General features: G+C 40.1%; 1 protein-coding gene across 3 annotated transcripts in view; it reads left to right on the top strand.

Moving 5' to 3' along the window:
• The window catches only part of UTP20 (UTP20 small subunit processome component), a 100,197-nt gene that overhangs the window by 13,777 nt on the left and 59,357 nt on the right, over positions 1–27,063 (top strand). For all 3 annotated transcript variants that reach the window (XM_039245583.1, XM_039245582.1, XM_039245584.1), the window contains 11 exons: positions 1,263–1,441; positions 6,385–6,540; positions 6,683–6,771; positions 8,497–8,602; positions 12,644–12,794; positions 13,449–13,511; positions 14,743–14,901; positions 15,972–16,048; positions 20,112–20,191; positions 20,421–20,661; positions 24,969–25,151. In XM_039245583.1, coding sequence (XP_039101514.1) covers positions 1,263–1,441; positions 6,385–6,540; positions 6,683–6,771; positions 8,497–8,602; positions 12,644–12,794; positions 13,449–13,511; positions 14,743–14,901; positions 15,972–16,048; positions 20,112–20,191; positions 20,421–20,661; positions 24,969–25,151 — 1,484 coding nt within the window. The remainder of the gene's footprint in view (positions 1–1,262; positions 1,442–6,384; positions 6,541–6,682; positions 6,772–8,496; positions 8,603–12,643; positions 12,795–13,448; positions 13,512–14,742; positions 14,902–15,971; positions 16,049–20,111; positions 20,192–20,420; positions 20,662–24,968; positions 25,152–27,063) is intronic.

The raw sequence follows: 27,063 nt of genomic DNA, 5'->3' as shown, positions 1-27,063 counted from the left end.
ATAAACACCTTATTTTTATCAGAGGACTCCTTGTGTATAGTTCAAAAAGTCAAGCAAGGCTAAAAGACAGTCATTTGATTCCACTCACATTTCCCTCACCAGGAGCTGTCACATCTTTTGGGTTTTATCTGTCTTTTGCTGTTACTTCATATTTTCTAATCATTTGAATACACTGCTTTTCCTTAATTCATTAGTTTTAGTCCTCAGCTGTAGACTTTTCTTCTTATGGTGGATGGATTCTGGTTCTTTTATGCCTCTCATTTTCTCAGTAGAGTTACAGCACTAATTTTGATTGGATTCCTATTCACCATATAATTAATCCTTCCAAACAGGGAGTGTTTTATAATTACGTTTCTTTTTTTTTTTTTGTATACCTTTTCATTTTTCCTAAAGTTATAGATTACCTAATTCTAGAAAAACTGGAAATTATTTTCCTTGAATTGCTGGTCAGGGAGTCTGTTTTCCAATGGCATTCTAAAATGCCTTTCAGAGGCAGTTGGGTGGCTCAGTCAGTTAAGCGTCCAGCTTTGGCTCAGGTCATGATCTTGTAGTTTGTGGGTTCGAGCCCCACGTCGGGTTCTGTGCTGATAGCTAGCTCAGAGCTTGGAGCCTGTCTTTGGATTCTGTGTCTCCCTCTCTTTCTGTCCATCTCCTGCTCACACTGTCTCTCTCTCTCTCTCAAAAATAAATAAAACATAAAAATAAATAAATAAATAAATAAAATGACTTTCACTGGTACTGTCAGAAAACTTAGCAGTTTGAGGTTTGTTTGTTTTTCCTTTCCTGGACACACTCCTCCTGGAGCAGTGCAAGTCTGAATGGGTTGCTTTCTCAGCCCTCTGCACAGATGTCATACTAGAACTTCCTTTTGCTTTTCTTCTGTTTCCTGGGTCCCACATCTTTCTCTTGTTACACTTTACTCTCTTATTTTGATGGTACACGTTTTCCAGAGGTTCTTGAGAAAGGGCGAGTAGAAGTAAAATTTTGAGATTTAGTATACTGGAGAATGTCTTTATTCATATTGCTAGTGGGCTTCCTGTAGAATTCTAGATTTTGCCATTTTCCCTCAGTTTTTCAGGCTTTGCTCAAGGTCTTCTAGCTTTCATTGTTTCTGTGAAGAGGTCTGATGCCATTATGATATGTGATCCTATGTTTATGATCTGTTTTTTTTTTTTTTCTGTGTAAGTGTGAGAATCCTCTCTTCCTTAGGTGTTCTGAAATGTCTATCTGTTAATAAATGTGATTTCCTTTCTTATTTTTAGCTTTTTCTACCGAGCTTTCTCTTATACATTGAAAACTCCTTCTTGATTGATGATGCTGCTGTCAAAGATGAAGCCCTGGCCATTTTGGCCAAGCTCATTCTGAACAAAGCAGCGCCTCCTACTGCTGGCTCGATGGCAATTGAGAAGTACCCTCTGGTTTTCTCACAGCAGACAATGGGGTGAGTTCTATGTCTTTATTCTTTGTAATGTTAGTAGGATTATTCATTTTATAATGCATCAAGAATACTGTAAAAATTAAGATCTCTGTATTTTAACTGGAAGATCTCCATGATACATTGTTCTGTGAAAAAAAAAAACAGATGTAGAACAGTTGTTTAGTATGGTCCCATTTTGCAGAGTTAAAACAGAAAGTATATATAAGCATCAGAAAAGACATGGAAGGATACACAAACAGGTTAAATTGGTTAACTACAGGAAGATGGAATGTGAAAGAAAGAAATGACTATTGATTTTTTTTAACCTTTTATTTTTTATTTTATTATTTAAAAAAAATTTTTTTAACCTTTATTTATTATTGACAGACAGTGAGAGACAGAGCACGAGCAGGGAAGGGGCAGAGAGAGAGGGAGACACAGAAATTGAAGCAGGCTCCAGGCTCTGAGCTGTCAGCACAGAGCCCAGTGCGGGGCTCAAACTCATAAACCGCGAGATCATGACCTGAACCGAAGTGGGACGCTTAACTGACTGAGACACCCAGGCGCTAACCTTTTATTTTTTAAAATAAGTGTACATTCATGTGCAGTTGAAAGAAATAGCATGGGGCACCTGGGTGGCAAAGTTGGTTAAGTTGGCTAAGTTGATCTTAGCTCAAGTGTTCATCTCAGAATTCTGAGTTCAAGCCCCATGATGGCCTCCATGTTGGGTGTGGAGCCTACTTTAAAAAACAGAAAAGAAAAGAAATAGTACAGAGAGGTTCTCTGTATTCTTCCCTCAGCTTCCTCCAGTGGTAACATCTTGCATAAGTTAACTGAGATGTCACAGCTATACAATTGACATTTTTCAGATTATATCAGTTTTACAGGCAGTCATCTCTGGGTATGTGTGTATGTGGCCGTATGGTTCAGTTCTGTCACACGTAGATTCATAACCTCTGCCAGAGTCCAGATGCAGAGCTCTTCCATCAGACCACAAGGTTCTCTTGCCTGACCTTTCAACAGCCCCACTCACCCTGACTCTGCTCTCCATTCCTAACCCCTGGCAACCATCAATCTGTTCCCCATTTTTAGGATTGTGTCATTTCAAGAATATTACAGAAATGGAGTTAAAGAGTACAGCTTTTGAGATTGTGTTTTGGTCATGCAGTTCCCGTGAGGCTCGTCTAAGTTGTGTGTGTCAGTAGCCCATCCCTTTGTTAAACTTCTTGTCATGTGCTTACTGCTGAGTAGCAGCCCGTGGTGTGGATGGATGTGGCATACTCCATTCAGTGATTCACTTGTTGAAAGACATTTAGGTCACTTCTAGTTTGGGGCCGTTATGAATAAAACTGTTAACGAAAATTCACGTACGTAACTTTTTGTTGCTCTGAGATAAATGACCAAAAGTGGAATTGTTGAGTTACATCATAAGTACACATCTCATTTAATGAGAAACTGTCAGTAGTTGTCCAGTGTGATCGTGCCATGTTACATTCCCACCAGCAGTCTGAGTGATCTGGTTTCTTTGCATCGTCTCCAGCATTTGGTATCATCACTGTTTTTTATTTTTTGCCAGTCTAGTAGGATATGGTGAAATCTCATTATGATTTTAAATTGCATTTCCTTAATGGTTTATGATGTTGACCATCTTTTCATGGGTTTATTTTCTATCTATATATCCTCTTTAGTGGAAGATCTGTTACTTTTCTTGGCTCATTTTCTTTTTTGTTTTTTTAAGTTTGTTTATTTTTAGCGAGAGCAAGTGCAGGAGCAGGGGAGGGGCAGAGAGAGAGGGTGAGAGAGAACCCCAAGCAGACACTACACTGTCAGTACAGAGCCCAGCACAGGGGTTGATCTCACAAACCTTGAGATCATGACCTGAACTGAAATCAAGAGTCAGACACTTAACCAACTGAGCCACCCAGGTGCCCGTCTTTGGCCCATTTTCTAACTGGATTGTTTGTTTCCTTACTGTTGAGTTTTGAGAATATATTCTAGTTAAAGGTTTTATTGTCAGATGAATGGTTTGTACATATATTCTAGTCTGTAGCCTGTCTTTGTTCCCTTAAGATTTTTCGCGGAGCACAGTTTTAGATTTTGATGAGGTTCAATTGACCAGCATTCCTTTTATGGGTAATGCTTTTGATGTCAAGTCCAAGAATTCTTTGCCTAGCTCCAAGTCCTAGATATTTTCTCCTACTTCTCTAAAAGTTTCATAGTTTTGTTTTACATTTAAGTTCCTGATCCATTTTGAGTTAATTTTTATATAAGGTATGAGGTTTAGGTCAAGTTTCTTTTTTTGCTTGTGGATGCCCACTATTCTGGCAACATTTGTTGAAAAGGCTATTCTTCCTCATTGAACTGCTTTGCACCTTTGTCAGATCAGTTGGGCATATATGTGTGGCTCTATTTCTGGGTTCTTTATTCTCTTCCATCAACCCATGAATCTCTCCTCTAATACCACACTGTCTTATTGCACTAGCTCTAAAATAAGTCTTTTTAAAAAAATTTTTGTTTTATGTTTTATTTATTTCTGAGAGAGAGAGAGAGAGAGAGAGAGTGTGAGCAGGGGAGGGTCAGAGAGGAAGATACAGAATCTGAAGCAGGCTCCAGGCTCTGAGCTAGCTGTCAGCACAGAGCCCGACGTGGGGCTCGATTCCATGAACCGTGAGATCATGACCTGAGCCAAAGTCGGACACTTAACTCACTGAGCCATCCAGGCGCCCCAAAAATAACTCTTAATCTTAAAAAAAAAGTACTCCCATTCTATTCTTTTACAGATTGTTTCAGCTATTCCTTGTCCTTTGCTGTTCTATATAAATTTTAGAAGAATCTTGTCTATGTCTACAAAAAAACTTTGCTGGGATATTGTTTGGAATTGCCTTAAATCTATAGATCAATTTGGGGAGAATCAACATTTCCCTAAGGGTACATAAAACTGTTAACCTTGTTTATGTCAGGAGGACAGTAATAGGAGGAAAGAAGTGACTGTTAACTTTTAGATTATATAACTTTGAATCTTTTGACTTGTTAAAAGAGCCTCAAAAGATTATTTTCATAATTTCATTAAAAATAATGCATACCTTTTAGAAGCATAAAAGGAGATTTATATAAATACGTGAGAGGATTTTGCTTATATTTTTCAAGTAGTTGTGGGTGTGGTGTATTTTTAGATTAGGGAGCCAGTTCCCTTATCATTCCTATGTGTTTATACTTAAATTTCTTATATCTCTGGAATTCATGAGACTTGCTGCATTTATGTTTTGCTTTGGGACAGTAGAAATAGATGAACATTTCTTGAGTTTTTGTGAGTACTCAGCTTTGGAGCATCACAGAATCCCTGGAGATGGGTGTCATTGTCCCCATGGTCACACAGCAGAGTGAGTTGATTCTGGATCAGTTTGAGCTTCTGGAGGAACTCTTCTTCTTCACATGTTGCTCTTCTGCTGATCTTAAAAGTATCTTCTCTCTAGCAAAACATGCTAACAGAATCTTGTTGGTTTTTCAACATACTGGGCTGATTCCTGTCCAGGATCCTCTGCAATAAGTCTTCCCTCTGCCTAGTATGGGTACAGAGCATCAGGCAAGGAGGAAGGCAGAATGGGGGGACTTGAGAGGCAGGCCAGGGTGGGGCCTTGTAGGATGAAGTAGGGAGTATGGATTTTATTGAGGAGCTCATCGGCAGGTGTGACCAAGCGGGAGAATGACTTGGCAAGGAATGACCCACCTTTTCCTCAAGTAGTTCAATGTTTTCTTGTAAGATTTTTGCAGATCGTTGATTCATGGTTACTACTAGAAAAGACTGTATGTCAAGATGCAGTGACTTTCAGCAGTTGCCAATGAAATTAAATTATCTATTATAATTTCCAAATATTCAATATCCTGGTAAAAGTGAAACAAAAAAGAGTACAACTTTTCAGTTAATTTTAATAATAACAGGGCACAGGAATAAAAACCTGATATTTCGCTTCTGTTGTGTAACAAGCTAATCCAAACTGGACATGGAGGCTAAATTATCAAAACAAATCTATTTACTTACTGTTTCTATGACTTTTCTTTCAATTAGATTTCTGTTTTTCAAATAGGACTGAGGTATAGTTCATTGGCAACAAGGAAAAGAGGCAAACAAGAATAGTGCCAAAGCAGCAGACACCTAAATCTCAATGTCATGTCAGAAAACATCATCAAGGAAGAATTTATCAGATTAAAGAAGCAGAGCAAGTTACTTGTAAATCATAATCACTTCAGTGCCATTTGCCAAATTCACCACTATGTGCAACATCATTCTACATTTATAAAGTCAGAAAATTCGTGTCAGAAAGGAAGGGGGGAATAGAGGAAGTCCGTTCATTGTAATTAATTATCTCTCTCGTTTTTAAAAGCATATCCATTAGCAGAATGTACAGAAAAGAATGAATCAGAATGATTCAGAAAATTCAGAAATAATACCTAGAACTAGAAGAGACTTGCTTTAAGTTATGAAGTAAATTAAAATAGAGAATAGAAGGGGCACCTGGGTGGCTCAGTTGGTTATGTGTCCAACTCCTGATATTGGTTCAGGTATTAATCTTGTAGTTCGTGAGATCGAGCCCTACATTGGCCGATGTGCTGACAGTGCAGAGCCTACTTGAGATTCTCTCCTTCTCCCTCTGTTCCTTCTCCATACTTTGGCACCCGTGTGCCTGTGCTTGCTCTCTCTCCTTCTCTCTCAAAAAAAAAAAAAAAGCTTTAAAAAAGGTAGAGAGTAGAAGAAAGTAGAACCAAAGGAGTTGAAAAAGCCTCTCCCTGAAAGCCCGGAAACATCTCATATTTGTTTACTTACTTACATTCAACCTCTGCCACCATTGTGCGCTTCCCCACAAATGTTCTGCGCATGGAGAAGAGCCAGTTTTATTTCAGACTTCAGAGGGCAAGAGCAATTATATTCCCTCCTCTTTTCAACATTTGTTTTTCTTCTCTTCCTTCAGATCCTGTGTAAGGCAGAGGAAGACTAGATCCAAGGGAGGAAAAGAACAGATCCCAGTGCTGGACCACCTCTTATCTCTAATTCAGTTACCCACAAACAAAGAGTCTGTTTACCTTTCACATTCCTGGGCATCCCTTGTCGTGTTACCTCATGTTAGGTGAGAAAATAAACTGTGGGTAATTTTGAAAGAGATGCTTAGTATGTTGATTTAAACACATATTAGCCATTCCTTCCTATTCCCTGAAAAAGCCATTGACTGAGTTTGAACCTTACCCTTTTTCTCCCTACTTTTTGGATAGACCTCTTGAGAAAGAGATGGTGATACCACTCGTCACATGCTTCATAGAATCACTCTTCATGACTGTTGACACAGGGAGCTCTGCAAAAGGTCAGTTACAATCCCCATTTGTTCTCTTCTTTCTTTTCTGGCACACCCAAAGTAACTATAAACACACAGAATACCTGAGAATAGTGCTGGCATTGTGCTCTGACATAACCCCCTATGTGGTAAATATAGAAAAAAGAAGATAAGATGGATGCGTTGTGCTTATATCTCAGAAGGTGGTGACTGGCTCAGGAAGGCTTGAACACAAGCTGAATCTGAAGAGGAAGGGTGCCATGGTATATGGCTCCTCATTTTCAAGCCCCAGCTTCTATCTTGTTCTCTGTCTCCCATGTGTACTCTATTCCTGGCATACACCTTATACTCCATTTGCTTCCATTTGCTCACTCTGAGCAAGATACTATGTTTTACAGTTCTCTGGCTACCCTTGTACATGTATTCCTTCTACAGAATCCTTTCTAGCCTTTGTCGCTTGGTGAACTCTTTTTAATTTTTTTCAAAACTCAGTTCAAGTACAGCACCTCCAGGAATGCCTACATGACTTCCTGGCAGAGTTAGGCTGCCCTGCGCAGAACAGCCTTTCCTGTTGTATACTTGAACATCTCCTCCCACTAGTATGAGGACGGCAGTTTGAAAGTAGACGTTTTATTTTATTTTAGTACAGTATTTTCTAATATAATGTATAGTAGTTCACTCAGTTACATATTAATTTGTTAGGTTCTCTGTTTGATACCAAGCAGACAGCTTATAGAGGAAGGTAGATTCACCACACTTGAAGGGCTCAGTAGCCGCTTGTGGCTAGTGGCTGCCATATTGGATTGCAGCCCAAGTATAGAACATTTCTGTCATTGCAGAAAGTTTTATCGGACAGCATCGTTTTAGTATCTAGAGAAGGGGTTGGCAAAATTTTTATGTAAAGGACCAGATAGTAAATATTTTAGGTTTTGTAAATCATATTCAGTCTTTGTGATGTATTCCTTATTGTTTGCTTGTTTGTTGTTTTAAACAACTCTTTAAAAATATAAAAAACATTCATACCCAACAGGCCATATAAAAACAGGCTACCTACAAATCTGACTTATGGGCCAAAATTTGCCAACCTCTAATCTAAGATTACATGAATGCCTAATTAAAAAAATAATAAATTAGCTTTTGAAAAGTACAAGTGTATCTCCTCAAAAATTCTGATTTCGCTAATGCCAGTGAGTAGAACCATTGAACTTTCTCCTATCTTAATTAATGGAACATACTTTTTGATTCTCTATTTTTGAATATATTTTTTTCTTAAGAAAGCTACAAGATAAGACTTGGAAACCTTTTCTTTTCAGTTTCTGCCTGCTATATTTTGACATTTGATAGATGATTCTTTAGGAAGTACAACTTCACTTTTTTTTTATTATTTATTTATTTTTTAATATATATATTTTTTAATTTATTTCTAGGAGAGAGAGAGAGAGAGAGAGAGACAGCGAGACAGCGTGAGCAGGGGAGGGTCAGAGAGAGAGGGAGACACAGACTCATTTTGAAATAGGCTCCAGGCTCTGAGCTGGCAGTCAGCACAGAGCCCGACGCGGGCCTCGAACCCACAAACCGCGAGATCATGACCTAAACGAAAGTCGGACGCTTAACCGACTAAGCCACCCAGGCGCCCCTACAACTTCACTTTCATTTAGGAACTCCTAGAAATAGCAAGTGTTCGATAAATGAGATGCCTGGTAGTTATTATGTCAGAGGATAAGTTATGTGGCTCTCCTGTTTTTCTGCCCTTAGGAAACTTATTTGTTCTTTGTCAAGCTGTAAATACTCTGCTAAGTTTGGAAGAATCTTCTGAAATTTTGCGTTTGGTTCCTGTGGAACGTGTGAAGAATTTAGTATTGTAAGTAAACATATCTCCCATTTATCTTAATCACGAATAAAATATAAAAGCTTCTGTTTTTGTGAAATCTTGAGCATAATAAAAGTCCTTATTTTGATCTATTTTATACCCAAGCTGTATTCATATTAGAAATTTATTATTGATTGAAATCCTTAAAATGAGTACATTTTTTACACAGTCTTTAAATGCAGATTCATCTTTGTAGAAAGAGATTTTACCCTGTGGGTAAACTAGCATTATAGAGTGTAAGGGCATATAATGCTCATTATTCCCAACCATAACTTGCACAGTGTTGACCTTTTGTGACTCCTTGAGTGGTTCCAGCACACACAGTTCCACTACACTCATTCTGTTTCATCCTGATACGATCACCATTTCAGAAAGCTTTCCTGTGGTCCTTTTACTACATACCAAAGCAACCCAGATTTTTTGTTTTTGTAAGTTTATGTCAGTCAGCTCTTGAATTTGGTAGTAGTATAAGGCTGTTCTTAGAAGAGCCATGTTCTTATCACCTTAGTACCCTTTCTAAAGATCATGCCTTTTGAAAACCTGGTAAAGTTGACTTCTTTTTCTAGAGTGTAATCCATTTTAGTCCCATGCCTTTTTTTTTTTTTTTTTTAAAGCTAGAGAGTGTGTGCAAGCCAGAGAGAGAGGGGAGGAACTAAGGGAGAAAGAGAATCTTAAGCAGGCTCCACAGCATGGAGCCTGATGTGGGGCTCAAAATAGATTTATTCATTTACTTCATTCAGTAAATATTTGTTGTTTTGGGTACCAGGCCCTATTCTAGGCAGTGGGAGACATAGTGAATGAAACACAACACCCTGCCTTCATGGAACTACCATTCTAGCAAGAAGAAACACTGAGCACGATAAATAAGAGATTTATAGCACGTTAGACAGTGGCAAAAAAAACTGAAGGAGAGTCAGGATAGGGAGAGTTTAGAGGTCGGAGATAACAACAGTTTTAAGTAGAGAAGGCCTCACCAAGAAGGAGACCTCTGAGCAGAAACCCAGAAGCAGAAGGGAGTAAATCACAAGGGTATCTGGGATCCGGGGCCCTCTGCATTCCTGAGCTGGGAGACTTGAGTGCCACTGCTGTACCGGGAAGGGGGGTGGGTGCCCTGCAAGAAGCCATTGGCAACTATGCAGAGGGAGGGAGTAGGAGAAGATGAAAACAAGGTGGTGGCCATGACCGACCGTGTGTGACATGTGGCCGTTGTGGAGCCTTGGCTTCTACTCTGAAAGGGAAGGAAGCCACAGGAGGAATTTCGGCAGGAGAATGACTAGGTCTAAGCAGGACCACCCTGGCTGCTCCTGAGAACAAAGTTAGGAGACTTACTGCAATAATCCAGAGTCTTTCCATTTCCAAATCTGGACAAAGCTGGCAATTCTCCATGGTTCCTTGAATTGGTTTACATTCCTTTAAGGATTTTTTCTTTGATATTTTCTTATATTTCACATAATATGTTCCCTTTTTCACATTATCTGTTTAAACTTCTCATGCTATATTCTTTGGTATAAACAATTTAAGGTGTCTGTAGAGGTTTTGAAATAAAAAGGTACACATAACACAGGGATTAGTATGTCCCCTGCAGAAGGCCAGCCAGCCTCCCAACCAGGTGGCATTTAGCCTTGGAGGCCTGGAAACCTCTAACAGGAGTAGATCCAGCTTTGAAAGTGGAGGTGTAAACTTGCAGTCGTGAAAGCTTTAGACGCAAGCCTGTGGGCTTTGTGCCGTGCTAGCTACTGGTTAAGCACATAGGTTTCACAGCCAAGACAACTTGGATTAGAATCTTGTCTCTACCACCTACTAGTCCTGCAGCCTTGGATGGGTTTATTAACCTCAACTTCATTTTCTCTCGAAAGGGAATAGCAAGCACTTCCCTTGTGGACATTAAATTGAATACCACATCCTGTCATGGTGTCATACAAATTGCATTTATTGTGTCCTTACGTGCCAGTCTCTGTTCTGAGTACTTTATTTAATCCTCACAGCAGCTCCATGAGGTGTAGGGACTGCTGTCATTACAGATGGGAGCACTAAAGTTCTAAAATAACTTCAGAATATTCACTGCTCAGCACCCACCCCCACCCTAGTCTAAACCACCATCTCTTTCCTGGCTTATTGCATTAGCCTCCGAACAAGCCCCCTTGTGTCTATCCTTGTCCCGCTGCTCTGTTTTGTGTCTCCCAACCGTACGATACTATTAAATGAAGGACCCATGCTTTTGCCGACAGTGATTGTCAACTGGCGGTGATTCTGGAGACAGTTTTGGTTGTCACAAAGGGGGCTGCTACTGGAGTCTAGTATGTGGAGGCCCTGGATGTTGCTCAGCACCTTACAAAGCACAGGATGGCTTCCACAGAGAAAAGTCATCTGGCCCAAGATGTCAGTCGTGCCGCCATGAGAAATCCATCTTACTCAGCATAAAGTCTGGTCCTTATCCTGTTCCTCGGGGCTCTGTGAGATCCAGCCCCTGGCTACTTCTGACCTTGCCCCTAGCCTCTCTTCCTTGTTAGCTCCCTTCCAGCTGGGCTGGTCTGCTTGGTGCTCCTCTTTCAGATAAGCACACCTATCTGGGACTTGGCATTGCTATTCCCTCTGCCTAAATTGCTTTTCTTCCAGGTAATCCAGTGGCTCACTCATTCATCTCCTTCAGGCCCGCCTCCCATGACCACCCCTGTATCAAGTATATTCCCTTTCAACCCTTCTCCCGCCCTGCACAACCAGTCTCTCAGTCCTGACTTTCCAGGTTTACTTTTCTCCACTTCAGTCATCACTGTCATACATACTTTATTAGTTTATTTATTATGTTGGCTACCTTCTCTTGTTAGAATATAAGCTCCAGGAGAATAGGGACTTTGTTTTTTGTTTACTGCTCTATCCATTGTCTAGAAAGGTCACTGGCATATACTAGATACTCACTAATATTTGTTGAAGGAGGATGACAGAAGTTAAGCAGCCTTGTCCAGGGGGACATTGCTGATGGATTGCAGAGCTGGCTTCAAACTTGGGCTTCTCTACCCCAGAGTCTGTGCTGGACCCTCCTCCTCTGTACCATGTCCCTCATTAGTTCAGTGCCTGGTACATGGAAAACACATAGTAAATATTCTCTATCTCCTTTTATGTCCTTGTCATTTATAACTGTGGAATGAAAAAACACCCATTATGGGCACCTGGGAGGCTCAGCTGGATAAGTGTCTGACCTCAGCTCAGGTCATGCTCTCAACGTTTGGGAGTTTGAGCCCTATATCAGGCTCTGTGCTGACAGCTTGGAGCCTGGAGCCTGCTTCAGATTCTGTGTCTCCCCCTCTTGGCCCCTCCTCCACTCATGCTCTGTTTCTCTCTCTCTCAAAAATAAATTAACATTAAAAAAAAAACCAACATTGGATTTTAGTTAGAATAGCTTATTCTATGAAAGCTTGCCATTTGCAACAACGTAGATGGAACTAGAGTGTATTATGCTAAGGAAAATAAGTCAGAGAAAGACAAATATATGATTTCATTCATGTGGAATTTAAGCAACAAAACAGATGAACATAGGGGAACGGAAGGAAAAATAAGGTAAAAACACAGAGGAAGGCAAACCACAAGAGACTCTTCTATTCAGAAAACAAACTGAGGATTGCTGATGGGGTGCTGGGTGGGAGAATGGGCTAAATGGGCAATGTGCATTAAGGAGGACACTTGTTGGGATGAACACTGGGTGTTCTATGTAAATGATAAGTCACTAAATTCTACTCCTGAAACCATTATTACATTGTATGATAACTAACTTGGATTTAAATTAAAAAAATTTATAAAAATCTAAAAAATAGCATATGCAAATCCCATCTCTGCCTCCATCTCACTGTGTCCTTGAGCTCATTACTCACTGTTGCAAGGCCTCAGATTCTTTATCTCTAAAATGGTGCCCAATGTCTGTATAAAACTTTCACCTCGGTCTCTTCTACAATTCCTTCACCAGTGATAATTTTCTGTAGTTTCTGTTACATCCAGCTGTATGGTGCGATTTGGTTCTAATAAATAATCTTGTTGCAGAACATTTCCCATGGAGCCATCTGTGTTGCTGTTAGCTGATCTCTATTATCAGAGATTATCTTTATGTGGCTGCAGAGAACCACTTTCTGAGGAAGCTTTAATGGAATTATTTCCCAAGTTACAAGCAAACATTTCAACTGGCATATCCAAGGTAATGGTGATTTGTGGTGTGTTCTCAGTCTCTCATCTTTTGATTCTGTATGTATTGCCAGTGGTTGTCAGAATTCCTTGATCAGAAAATGCTGCTAGGGGGTGATTTCTGTTTGAAGCAGTGATTCCTAAATTGATCTACTAACTGATTGCAGCAGGATTACTCAGGGAGCTTAATGAAAATACAAATTCTAGGTCCTTGCAGGCCGGAGTTCTGATAAGAAGGGCTGAAACTGAAAAAAAGTCTGCATAGTTTTTAAAGCCCTCTAGGTGATTCTGCTTCATGCTCAGGTGTATAGAAATACTTGAATACGTTTATTACATAGGGATAACAATCACTAATTGCAACAGGATTGTAAATTTAATCAGTTCCTTTGCCCTTATTTACAGAGATACTTATGGCGTCATAGTTGAAGTAAAAACACGGTTCAGTGGGCAACCTTATCTTCTCCGCCTACTCTGGTCATTACTTGTTCCATGTACTCTTTGAACAAGGTCTTGTTTGGTATCTAATATAAAATAATGTATAGCATAACATGTATCTGACAAGTTTTACATACTTCCTTACTGCTATAAAACTTAGATCTCACTGGCTTTTAATTAGTTTCTTCTGTGTAAACTTTGAAGTTTGAAACATGACTTTTACTTTCTCTAGATTCGGCTTTTGACAATAAGGATCCTAAACCATTTTGAGGTTCGACTTCCAGAACTGATGGAGGTACTTTAACTGTTCAATTTGGATAACTTTTTAAAAGCGTAACTCATTTTTTAATTTCCAAAATGATACTTTTGCAGAAAACTCAAACACTGTTATGAAAATAATCTATCCTAAAAACTGAAATTATTGTTGTAATTCTTACACCTGCCCACACTGAAAATTCACAGGTAATTGGTGAATATTCTTGCAGACCTTTTGTATCCACATGTATAATTTATTTATTTATTTTTTTTTGTTTTGTTTTTTTGTTTTTTTTTTTTTTTACAAATAGTTTATTGTCAAATTAGTTTCTACATAACACTCAGTGCTCATCCCCAAAGTGCCCTCCTCCATGCCCANTTTTTGTCAGCATTCAAGAGTCTCTCATGGTTTGCCTCTCTCCCTTTCCCCCACCATTTCCGCCCTTCTTCTCCCCCTCGTTCCTCCATCAAGTTCCTCCTAATCCTCCTATACGTGCAAACATATGATATTTGTCCTTCTCTGCCTGACTTATTTCGCTCAGCATAACCCCCTCAAGGTCCATCCATGTTGCTACACATGGCCAGATTTCATTGTTTCTCATTGCCATGTAGTATTCCATGGTATAGATAAACTACATCTTCTTGATCCATTCATCTGTTGATGGACACTTAGGCTCCTTCCATCCACATGTATAATTTAAACGGCATCAGGGAGGTTTTACCATATCAATACCTGTAGGCTTTCCTCATTCTTCTGTGTTTAAAAAGATATGACAGTTTAAAATATCTTGTATAACCGTTCTTTGTTGATGGATTCTTAGGTGGGTTGTTTGAAGTTTTGCAGCATTTTCAGTAAAATAGTAGTGAATATCCTTATGCTGATATATTTGAACAGGGAAATATTCCCATAATGCACGTTACTATTTCTAGAAGTAGAAATTATAGAAGTTGAATTGGATAGTGGAAGTGTATATATACATTTTTATTTCAACAAATGTTGCCAATCGATTTAAGTCATTCTGGAAATGAGTTTCCTATTTTTTCTTGTCATTTCTGTGCTAGACATTATTCTTAAATTAGATTCTAACAAAAAGTAACTCGCATGAGGAAAAATGAATCATTTACCAAAAAAAAAAAAATGTTGCTTATTTAAGTTACAACATGATCATATTCCAGTTTTTCTTTTTTTAGAACTTTGGCCACATTTTGTGGGGTTTTTTTTGGGAAATCAAAGTACTGACCTGCCTCCTTGGTTTTCTCCATTCACTCAGGATGATGGGCTCTCAGAGCGTCAGTCTGCCTTTGCTATACTGCGCCAGGCAGAACTTGTTCCAGCAACTGTGAGCGATTACAGAGAGAAGCTTCTTCATTTGAGAAAACTAAGACATGATGTGGTACAGGCTGCAGTCCCTGGCGGGCCGTTACAAGAGGTATAGAACTGTGGCCATGGTTTTTAAACCTAATTTATGCTTTTTGATCTATGTAGCTCTTTTGGAAAGAGAAGCATACCAAGTTGTAAAAAAACAAATGTTTTTTATTTAAACTAGATAAATCTCCATTTTCTTAGCTACTTTGAATTAAATGGCTCTGCCAGCCTTTCCCACAGTGGAAATAACTTACTGTCCTCCCTCTGAATACGTGCAGAATATGTGAAGTTAGGTGCAACAGGAGTGCTCAGCAGCAAGTTTAAGGCCTGACAGTCTTCTCCAGGTGTGTTCACTGCTGTGGGAAGTCAGGCGTCTAACTTTTGTATTGGGGATTTCTCGGGCATGCCCCTTGAGGATGGATCACAGATCCTTTGGGAGTAAGGCCAGGTGGAGGTGCTCCCTTTAGATCAGAGCAGTTCTGCTCTTTACCTGTCTTATATATTAGTGTCCTGTGTTAATGTTTTGTTTGGAAAAAGGGCTCTGCTGCTAAAATAGTAATAAACACCTCACCCCCAAATGATGTTAAAACTACCATTCTATACGATGCTTCCCCAGCACGTGGAGATGTGAGTGATGACAGTCATTCTCAAAGGTGACTGAGAAAACTTTAGACCCTCTGAACTGAATGCCTCTAATGGATAGTTTTGAAAACTCAGCCATGTGCTCGTAGAGTTGCAGCTGCCATTCACAGTGTATACCGTCTTGGGCTCTTTGGTATCTGTATTTTACTGCCTGCTGTTCAAGTTTTGTCTTACAAAGTGATGGTAATAGCAGTATCTGTTAGGTGGGAATTTAACTATGAAGTCAGATCTGTTTATTCAAATGCTGTATCCTTGGTGAACATCTGGAGTGAGTTTGAGTACTTTTGCATTAGTGATTCTCCTCTGTTAAATAGTGAGTGACATATTGGGGAGAATTGGAAAATTATTCTCCGTCTAATTTTGGATTGGTACCTATAACTTGTTCCTTAAAGCACAAGCTTCTTTCCAACCTCTGATTGTCTAAGTTGGGATATTTATATTTCATGTTCTGTAGTTTATAACCCATTTACTAAACTAGTGTCATAATCGTAGGTGCCGCTTCGTTATTTATTAGGCATGTTATATGTTAACTTCAGTGCCCTCTGGGATCCTGTTATTGAACTCATAAGGTAAGAATGGGTTAAATGGGTGAAGCTGTTATGTATTAACTACTGTGGAGTGGTATTATACTCCTAGTAGTTGTGATTTAAATGAATGGGTGTGTATAGTATTTGTAGCTGTCTTAAATCCTTTGTGGGACAAGGTGAAGAAACAATACACATCAGTTATTCTCTCTAATACCAAGTTTTTCCATAGTTCAAATGTTATATGTATGTATCTTTGTGCATTGAAATACCTTTGGAGGATTTCCTCTGTTTACTTGGTATGATGTATCTGTATTGTTAATTTTTTTTTTTTTTTTACCGTGACAAGATATTGTATAATAATTGCAAAATTTTATTTATATATATTGAGTCAGTGAGCCAAGCTTTAATTTAAAAATAATGACTTTTTAATACTCTAGATGTCTAGTATCCAAAATTCCCTTAGTTCTAAAAAGGACCTTAGTAATCATATAGAAAATACATATGTGGTGCTTCATATGTAGTCTGTCCTTTTTCAGGCCTTTGTCTTCAGATGGTCAGATTAGAAATATATCATGTGTGACCTCTCAAAACCATAACCATCAGTTCTTATTTGACAGAAGTAGAATAAACAAATCTCTTTCCAATTTGGAACCAATTTGCCTTTTACTGTCCTTCAGAACCATTGAACCATTCTGAAAACAAGGCCTTCTAACATCAACTTCATAATTTCATTTATTGCACTTAAGGAAAAATCTGATATATGTGTTACTAATAGTCCACTATCAAAAACGTTGACTTCTCAATTGGTACATGCCTTTCATGGTTCTGCATGGCTGGTTAAGCCATCTTCCTGTTGGATACATATGTCTGTCTGAAAACTGATTTATTTTTCATGGATAGTCAGCAGCATATACAGGTCATGTTTTGTGTAATGGTTATCCACCTTTGCCTAGCAGTCTGTACTTTGCCCAGCACCATCCCTATAGACAGAGGGGCGGTGATGACTAAGAACTAGAGACTGAACTTTGCTAAGAAGCCCTTTAATCTGGGCTGGCAGGCACGGGCCTCACACATGCCCTTGGAATGCTGAAAAGTGGCCCAGGAGAAAGGGAGGCAGAAGTCCAGCCTGTGTCACTGCCTTCTGCTCAGTAGAGCCGTTGGCTGAGACCTGCTTAAGAGTTTCTACTGGCCCCCTATCTGTTTAGGAACACACACACACACACACACACACACACACTCAGTCACAACCTGCTGTGGCAGCAAAATGGGTTGGGCTGTGGCATTAGTAAAGATGATATCCAGTCTCCAAATGTAAGAGAAAAAAAAAAGGGTCTTGGCCCTCACCAGTGCCTCTGGTTGGCCACCCCGTGCTGATCAGGAAGGACCAAACCTGCTCCTTCAAACTTCATAGTCTATGACCACAGAGAGCTAGGCCAGGCCTCCTCATGTTCCCAGCAGGATGCTGGTGAATGTTTACCCCCTCCCTGCAGCCCACCTGGTCAGGCACAGGTGAAAGTAAAGTGTTGGGAGCAGGAAAAAAACATTATATTCTTAGAAAAATAATGACAGAAAAAAACAAAGATTTTGAGACTTTTGTTGCTAAGATTTTATATAAACGTGATTCGTCTAATTTCTCCTCAGATTCTGAAAGGTATGTTTCATGTATTTATTTACTTTGCCTTTATGTTAATGATATGCATATTTTAATTTGGTGGAGGAAAATCGAAACTAAAAAGAATTTTTTTTAACCTTTTATTTTTGAGAGACAGAGCACAATGAGAGGAGGGGTAGAGAGAGAGGAGACATAGAATCCAAAGCAAGCTCCAGGCTCTGAGCTGTCAGCACATTCTCTGATGTGGGGCTTGAACCCACAAATGCGAGATTATGACCAGAGCCAAAGTCAGACATTTAACTGACTGAACCACCCAGGTGCCCCTGAAAACTAACACTTTAAAGTTAGCCAAGTTACTTTCCAGAGTCCTCTACTTTCTTTCACGTGCCATACCTCATACCTGATGCCCCATTCCCATTATAGTGCCTTTAAATATAGTCTTCTTGGGGCTCCTGGGTGGCTCAGTCGGTTAAGCGTCCAACTTCAGCTCAGGTCATGATCTCACAGTTCATGGGTTTGAGCCCCACATCAGTCTCTGTGCTGACAGCTAGCTCAGAGTGTGGAGCCTGCTCCAGATTCGGTATCTCCCTCTTTCTCTGACCCTCCCTTGCTCATGCTGTCTCTCTCTCTCTCTCTCTCTCTCTCAGAAATAAATAAAACCTTAAAAAAAATAGTCTTCTTAGGGCACCTGGGTGGTTCCGTCATTTAAGCATTTGATTCTTGATTTTGGCTCAGATCATGATGTCACAGTTTAGTGAGTTTGAGCCCCACATCAGGCTCTGCACTAACAGCACAGAGCCTGGTTGAGATCCTCTATCCCTCTCTCTGCTCCTTCCCTACTTGTGCTGTTTCTGTCTCTCTTGAAATAAATATACTTAAAAAAAAAAAAAAGGCCTTATAGGGGTCTACTTAGGTTTTAATTAATATTCTCTAGTACTTTCTGACTATAAAACCAATTCCTTCTCAAAAAATTAAAACTGAAAATACCATAGGATTCAATAATTCCACTACTGGGAGCACCTGGGTAGCTCAGTTAAGTGTCCAACTCTTTTTTTTTTTTTTTTTTTTTTTTTTTTTAATTTTTTTTTTTTTTTAATATTTTTATTTCTAGGAGAGAGAGAGAGAGAGAGAGACAGCGTGAGCTGGGGAGGGTCAGAGAGAGAGGGTGTCACAGACTGAAACAGGCTCCAGGTTCTGAGCTGGCAGTCAGCACAGAGCCCGACGCGGGGCTCGAACCCACAAACCGCGAGATCATGACCTAAGCGAAAGTCGGACGCTTAACCGACTAAGCCACCCAGGCGCCCCCTTTTTTTTTTTTTTTTTATGTTTATTTTTGAGAGAGAGAGAGAGAGAGAATAAGCAGGGGAGTGACAGAGAGACAGGTAGACACAGAAGCTGAAGCAGGCTCCAGGTTCTGAGCTGTCAGCACAGAGCCCGATGCAGGGCTTGAACTCGTGATCCATGAGATCATAACCTGAGCCGAAGTCAACTGCTTAACAAACTGAGCCACCCCAGGTGCCCCAAGTGTCCGACTCTTGATTTTAGCTCAAGTCATGATCTCACGGTTCTTGAGATTGAGCTGCATGTTGGGCTCTGCATTAACAACATGGAGCCTGCTTGGGATTCTCTCTCCCTCTTTCTCTGCCCCTACCTCTCTCTCTTTCAAAATAAATAAATATTTAAAGAGTAATAATCCCACTACTGGATGTTTACCCAAAGACAACATAAACATTATTTCAAAAAGATTGATGTTCATTGCAGCGTTATTTACAATAGCCAAGATATGGAGGCAACCTAAGTGTCCATCAGTAGGTGAGTGGATAAGGAAAATGTAGTATATGTACACAGTGGAATATTACACAGCCATAAAAAGGATGAGATCGTGCCATTTGAGACAACATGGGTGGACCTAGAGGGTATTATGCTAAGTGAAATCAGTCAGACTGAGAAAAACAAATATATGATTCCACTTATAAGTGGAATCTTTTTTAAAAATGAATAAACAAACAAAAAGCAGAATCAGACCTACAGTACAAAGAAAAAACTGGTGGTTATCAGAGGGGAGGGGATGGGGGGACGGATGGGCAACATGGGTGAAGGGGAATGAGAGATACAGGTTTCCAGTTATGGAATCAATAAGTTACGTGAATGAAAGGCAGAGCTTAAGGAATACAGTCAATGGTAATAATAACGATGTAATGGGGCAGGTGGTAGCTACACTTAGGAGCACAGCACAGTGTATAAACTTGTTAAATCACTAAGTTATACACCTGAAACTAATGTAACATTGTGTGTCAACTACATTGGAATTAATAAAAATTCCTGCTCAGTGCAGACATTTTGAAAAACATAAAAAAGGTACAAAAGCTGTTTAAGCCCTATATTCAAGGATAACCTAATTAAATTTTAGTCATAGCCTTTCACTTTTTTTCTTTCTATGAGAGAGCTTTAAAAGAAGATTATTACCATTTATTTTATGATCTTTTCTCTTAGTTCTCATGCACAGGAAATGGACAATAAGCAATTTTGGAAAGTCTACTATGAACATCTAGAGAAAGCAGCTTTTCATGCTGGTATGTAATGGGAAGGGAAGGGGAGGATAGGGAAAAAGGTTGTTAGCTATTTAACTTTTTACTGCTTAATTGTGTATGATTGGGGAAACAAATGAGTAGTGTACTATCTTGGTAACCTTTGGATATATTTTATTTCCCTCATGTTACTAAAAAATACCCTCACAAGAGGAAACCCATAGGACAAATGTTAACACTTTTCTAGTGGTTCTGATGGCTTTTTTTCTTGCAGAGAAAGAACTGCAGAATGATGCAAGAGATGAGAAGTCCATTGGAGATGAAAGTTGGAAGCAGCCTCAGGAAGGAGATGTTGGAGTCCTTTATCATGAGCAGTTAGAGTCGAAAACTGACTGTCAGGAAAGACTGGACCACACCAACTTTCGATTTTTACTCTGGCGAGCTCTGGCAAAATTCCCCGAGAGGGTAGAGCCACGGTCCAGGGAGCTTTCCCCACTTTTTTTGAGATTTATCAAGTAAGTATTCCTTTTGAGAAATATGTTCCCAATAGAGTATGAGGAAGACAAGATGCAAAGTCTTAAACTCCCAAGTAGGCTGAGTTTTTTTTAATATGTCCATCACTTTTTCAAACCATTGGCTCATCAGTAAAGCACTGGCTCAGATAACAGCTCGTTTTTTTGCCACTTAATTTTACATAAGTCAAAAATTAACCAGCCCACAAAATGTAGTAATAAAAATTCCAGGGTAAAAAAAAAAAAAAAGCTAAAAGGATACCTGGGTGACTCAGTCGGTTGAGCGTCCAACTTTGGCTCAGGTCACAATGTCATGGTTCGTTGGTTCAAGGCCCGCATCAGGCTCTGTGCTGACAGCTCAGAGCCTGGAGCCTGCTTAGAATTCTGTGTCTCCCTCTCTCTCTGCCCCTCCCCTCTTCCCGCTGTGTCTCTTTCTGTCTCTGACTCTCAAAAATAAACATCAAAAAGGTTTTTTTACATTAGAAAATATAAAAATAACAATTCCAGGTTACAAAATAAGAAAGGCTCATTGAATTAGATCAACGTACAAAAGCCTTGTTATTTTTTGCCTTGTTTGTTGTTTCATTGCCTGCCTGGGGCTTTAATGTGTTTTCCAGTAACCCAAGCCCAGACACTGTGTTGTTAGCCTCCTTATGTTTCCCAGGATGCAGAGGGGGAATGTTCTCTCAAAGAATAACAACTTTCTGGAGCATTGTTTTATTTTGAGTTGATAGGCTGTGTGCAAGTCGGATTACTTTAAAACTCTAAAGATAAGGGATATGATGTACAGAACAGGACTAATCATTAAGTAAAGAGTATGTTTTCTAGTAGTCTTTCATTATATGGGAAAGTGCCATAGGTATAGCTTAACAGGCTACAAACCACTGCATGCTTGGCTTGTTCAGGTAACATCAAGAAAGTCTGAGTGGATATAGCAGTGATCCTGGGAGAAAGTAGTTCGAGACAAGGCCAAAAACTTAACAGGAGACCAAATTGTGTAGGGCTTATAAGTGACAGTAAAGGACTTGTTTTTTTCTGTTAGTGAAATGGAGAGCCATCAGAAGGTTTAAACAGAGGGGTGACATGACTTAAGTTTTCTTAGGGATTTTTCTAGGTGTCATGTAGAGAATAGACTGTGTTGGTCAGAGCAGAGAGGCCAGATTCAGAGATTATAAAAGTCCAGGCAAGAAATGTTGGTGACTTGACCAAGGTTGTAGTAGTACAGCTGATGAGGGGTGGTTGAATTCTGCATATTCTAGGAAGGATTTCAGTTCAGTAAAATACATTTTTGGAGGATTACACCTAGAACAGCCTGTGCAGTTTGGTCAGCCAGTAGCAGATCAGATGTAGAGGTGTTTTGGGAGGGAGGAGGGGAATGTTGGTATAAGAAGGTGAAAAGGGAGGAATTGGGGGTGTCCCTAAGGTTTTGAGCTGAACAACTGGAAGGAGAGAGTCACCATTTACTGAGATTGGGAGGAATGCATGGGTTTGCATGTTTGTGGGGAAGATTAGGAGTTCATCTTTCTATGTGTTGTTAAGTTTGGGATACTGAATAGCCATCTCAGTGGGGATGTTGAATAGGCAATTGAATTTGGAGTTTAAAGTTGGAGGGAAAGGTTTGGCCTAAAGGTTATAAATTTGAGAGTCATCAGTAGGCACATGATTTTTACGTCATGAGACCACAAATGAGGCTACAACTATGGTGTAAACATAGAAAGAGACTTCCAAGGACTGACAACTGAGATTTAGAGGTTGGTAGATAAGGAACCAGCAAAGGAAGCCAGGAAAGGGTGACAGAAGAACCAAGACCATGTAGCATCCCAGGTGCCACATGAAGAAAGCATTTTGAAGAAGGAATAATTAGTTGGATCAGACATATCTGAGCCATCAGTCAGATGAAGCATAAGACTTGACCCTTGGCTTTCGAAGCGATCTTAACAAGAGTTGTTTTGGTCAACCTGGTAGGGATGAAAGCCTGGTTAAAAGCTTAAAAGGAAACAGATGAAAAATGAAAACAGCAAGTGTGGATAGTTCTTGTAAAAAAGAAGTATTTGGGTGGAGGGAGATGTGGGAGCCGAGAGAGCTGCTGTTAGTAGGTTGTTGTTTAAGATTTAAACAGCCGACCTCTGTAGTTCGGGTGTTGTGAATGATCCAGCAGGGAGGGAAAATTTGTGATATGATAGAGGGAATAAAATTGCTAAAGTCAAGTCTTTGAATAGTTAAGGTAGGATCCAGTGCAGAAGTAGAAAAGTTTACATGAATAATTCATTCTGGCAAAGGTTATAAACAAAGGCTCAGGCAGGTCAGTAGGTACCATGATGGAAAAGTAATGATTTTTTTCACCTAATTCTTCATTCTGCAATTTATTTTTGGCATGGAAATGATATTTAGCTTCTCTGCTTTGTTTTGAAGATCATATAAAATAATGTTTATCAGTTGTTTTATGCATTGCAAAGAGCTATATATATGCAAGCTAGTAATGATGGTGGTAATAGGGAATAAATTTCCTACCATGTTGATTTTCCAAATTTTTCCCTAAAGAAAGAAAGAGAATACTAATAGATTCCTGGGGATAGAGAGAGGAGCCTGTAACAAGACGTTATTTGTCAGTTTAAGAAAACAGTATTTTTTTTTTTAATATTTTTTATTTATTTCTAGGAGAGAGAGAGAGAGAGACAGTGTGAGCAGGGGAGGGTCAGAGAGAGAGGGAGTCACAGACTCCGAAATAGGCTCCAGGCTCTGAGCTGGCAGTCAGCACAGAGCCCGACGAGGGGCTTGAACCCACGAACCACGAGATCGTGACCTAAGCGAAAGTCAGATGCTTAACCGACTAAGCCACCCAGGCGCCCCGAAAACAGTATTTTTTAAAAGATACATAATTTTAAAAAATATTTAACGTTAGTTGGCAGTGATTACCTATGGGAAATACTTTTATCGATGATCCAGACTACTGGAAAACTCAAATGTCACCTTTCATTTTGACTTTGAAATATTTTATGGGCTCTTTATATATTTTTTACCGGAAATTTACATTTCTAAATATGTTTCAAACAATTCAGTGTTAGAACTAATTTGTGAATTCCTTGTAAACATTCTTTGAGAAGAACCAAACCAGGGGCAGGAATGACTAACAATGACAACGGCACCTTGATAGTAGGTGACATCCAAGGGTATGTGCTCTGTACTAGAAGCACGCTTGTGAGTGCTCTGTGTGAGTGATCTTACTTAACAAACACTAGTGAACATGCCGTGCTTGGAGATAAAGTTTAAGAGTATGTTCTATATGGTTAACTGAGTGTTGGGAACATAACAGGGGTGCTGTTCAGTAGATGATGGTCTGGTTTGTAACTGACACAGCAACTTTGTTCATTTTATTTATTCGTCCATTTGGTACGTATTAAGTGCTAGGCCCTCCTGGGTGAAAATACAGAGTTCAATCTAGTATAGCGTCCCAGCTCTCCAGGGCTAGTTTTGTGTATTAACCTGGAGTTTAGCATGCATTAACCTGGAGTGTCTTCCAGGTATGTTGGTAGGGTGCTACCCTCACATTATTTTATTAGTGTATTTTTGAGTGCAGATTTTTAAAGTCTGTCTGATCAATTTCCTTACGTCCATAGCCCAGTGCCATCCACTGACAACAGACAACAGAAGCATAATTGTTGGATGATGGAATTAAAATGACACAAAACCAATGCACTCTGTGACGGCTTTCAGGATAATATTAGTTACTTCAAACAGCAGACCGAAATTAAAGGGATGTGATCTAATAAAAACAAACTTGAATAGCAGCAGCTGTACAAGCTTAGAGAGGCAAAACACAAAGACTTAATGGATTTTCATTGCCTAGACATGCAGTAGTTTGAGTCTGTGCCCCCAAAAGCAATGGAGTTGACAGTCCATCTTAGACCACGTCCAGAGGACTGAATTTTGTGGTGGCACTGTATTTACAAAAAAGGACATTGGCAAAGTACAGGGGATCTGGGGAAAAGTGACTGGCATGGTCTTAATGTTATGCTCTCATTATTTGATAGAATCTACACCGATGCCCACCTCTCCCAGTTACAGTTCCAAGACAAGGAGACTGATTTGAGCTCAGGCCAAAGGAGACTTCAAATATTTTAACTGTGTAACAGTGGTGTTTTAAAAATGTAACTAAAATTAGTGGTGGGTTTGCCCAGTTGGGGACTTAAGAGGGGCTGAATAAGAAAGAATAACGTGAGGAGGTTTGGCGAAGGTGGTCCTGGTGACTCGATCGTGTGACTCTGAACCATGGACGTACATACATCTCAGCTTATCTCTTTCCACTGTAGCAACGAGTATTACCCAGCAGACCTGCAGGTCGCTCCCACTCAGGATCTGCGCCGGAAAGGCAGAGGGGTGGCCGCGGAGGAGATTGAAGAGGAGCCCCCTACTGGAGATGATGAGCTGGAGGAAGAGGCAGTGCCCGTGGATGAACCCTCACAGAAGAAAAAGACTAGAAGAGCTGCAGCAAAGTAAGTTCATCATTCCTGGAAGATCACAGATCTGGGAGAAACGGGAAGAGGCCTCTGATGGCCTAAGCGTGACATAGCCTTGGGTAAGATGAACCACTCAGATAATTACTCAGGGAAGGGTTGCATCTCCTTCGGATTTTCTTTTGTGGCCCAAAGACACCCACCAGTCCTCCGAGATTTTTGGTTGCTTTTTATTACTTATTTTGCCTCCAACTTTAGAGTTGTTGGGATTTTGGGAGTTATCTAATCATAAGTGCTTTTTATAGACAAGAGCCTTGGTCCTGCAGTGGTTGAATGCTCTTTGATCTTTGCCCTTCACTCTCATGGCACAAGGGTGTTATTTTGTGTGCTAGGGGAACTCGTAATAGAACATCTCTTATAAATAAACACGTCAGCACTTTTGCTTTGCCTTTTGACTTGTCTCCTGGTTGCTTCCCCCATCCCTCCCCCTTACATTCTCTTTCCTGTCATCTGGGGTGTTCACTTACCTAAACTGTTAAACCTCAGAAAAAGTAAAAGTGATCAGGCTTTCAGAAGTTCCTGCAGCTTCCTTAAAGACTGCGTTGGGGCTGCAAGGATCCAGTGTATTGGTGCTGCCGTGTTATTTCAGCACTTAGTTCTCAAACGGATCTCCCTATTTGTTGAGTCTTTCCATGAGGCTGTTACTGGTTCATCCGTTCATCAGCTGTTCTGAGTGCGCTTTGCTAAGTATTGGGCTTCAAAGATGAAGGGTACTTAGCCTCTGCTACAAAGGAAGTGCAGTCTAATGCCTGGTCAAATTTTTTTATAGAAGTATTTTTAAAGGAGTTCTAGGACAGGACAAATCCAACAACAACAACAAAACAACGAGTTCTAGGAGCATAGTTAAAAATGACTTAATTCTACCACAAAGACAAGACTGTTAGAACGAGAGAACCCCACTGAAGCTGAAAGATGAAAGAAAGCCTGCCAGGCAGCTAGGGCAGGGGAGGGCTTGGCAGCTAATGGGAATAGTGTGAGAGTGCCTGGGTGGCTCAGTCAGTTAAGTGTCTGACTCTTGATTTCCACGCACGTCATGATCTCACCTGAGTTAGTGAGTTCGAGCCCTGCATCTGGCTCTTTGCAGACAGCCCAGAGCCTGCTTGGGATTCTGTCTCTCTCTCTCTGTCTTCTCTCTCTCCACCCCTTCCGCCCCCACTCACCTTCTCTCTCTCTGTCTGTCTCTCTCAAGATGAAGGAAGAAAAGAAAGAAAAAGAAAGAAAGGAAAGAATGGAAGAAAGAAAAGGAAGGAAGGAAAGAAGAAAGAAAGAAATAGCGTGTAAAGCATAGGGGCAAGAAAGAGCATGGCCACACTTCCTGAAACTAGTTCCTTCTGTTTCTACCTTCTCATAACTGAGCATTTTGTCCCCTACTACTTCCTCCAAGACCAAGATTACTGTCTTCTTCGAATTCTCAGCACACAGCTAGCAAAAGCTTAGTCCTTCTGTTTCTTTGTTGAATAAATGAATAAGCTACTTGTCCAGTTGTACCTCTTCCTTTCTCACTCCTGGACCTTTGCTGTGTCCTCCCTTCTCTTTGCTGTGCCCTCACCTCATGCCTGCCAACTGAAATTCTTCTCATGCTTCCAGAAACTGTACCTGTGCTGCTTCTTCACGGAAGCTTGTCCTGTCTTTTATTTTTTTTATTTTTTTTTTAAGTGTTTTATTTATTTCTAGGAGAGAGAGAGAGAGAGAGAGACAGCGTGAGCAGGGGAGGGTCAGAGAGAGAGGGAATGAGGGAGATACAGAATCTGAAACCAGGCTCCAGGCTCTGAGCTGGCAGTCAGCACAGAGCCCGACGCGGGGCTCAAACCCACGAACCGCGAGATCATGACCTAAGCGAAAGTCGGATGCTTAACCGACTAAGCCACCCAGGTGCCCCAATTTTTTTTTT

This window comes from Hyaena hyaena, unplaced genomic scaffold (genome assembly GCF_003009895.1).
Source record: "Hyaena hyaena isolate Hyena2069 unplaced genomic scaffold, ASM300989v1 scaffold_261, whole genome shotgun sequence".
Classification (NCBI taxonomy): domain Eukaryota; kingdom Metazoa; phylum Chordata; class Mammalia; order Carnivora; family Hyaenidae; genus Hyaena; species Hyaena hyaena.
This window is presented reverse-complemented; position numbering and strand designations above follow the sequence as displayed.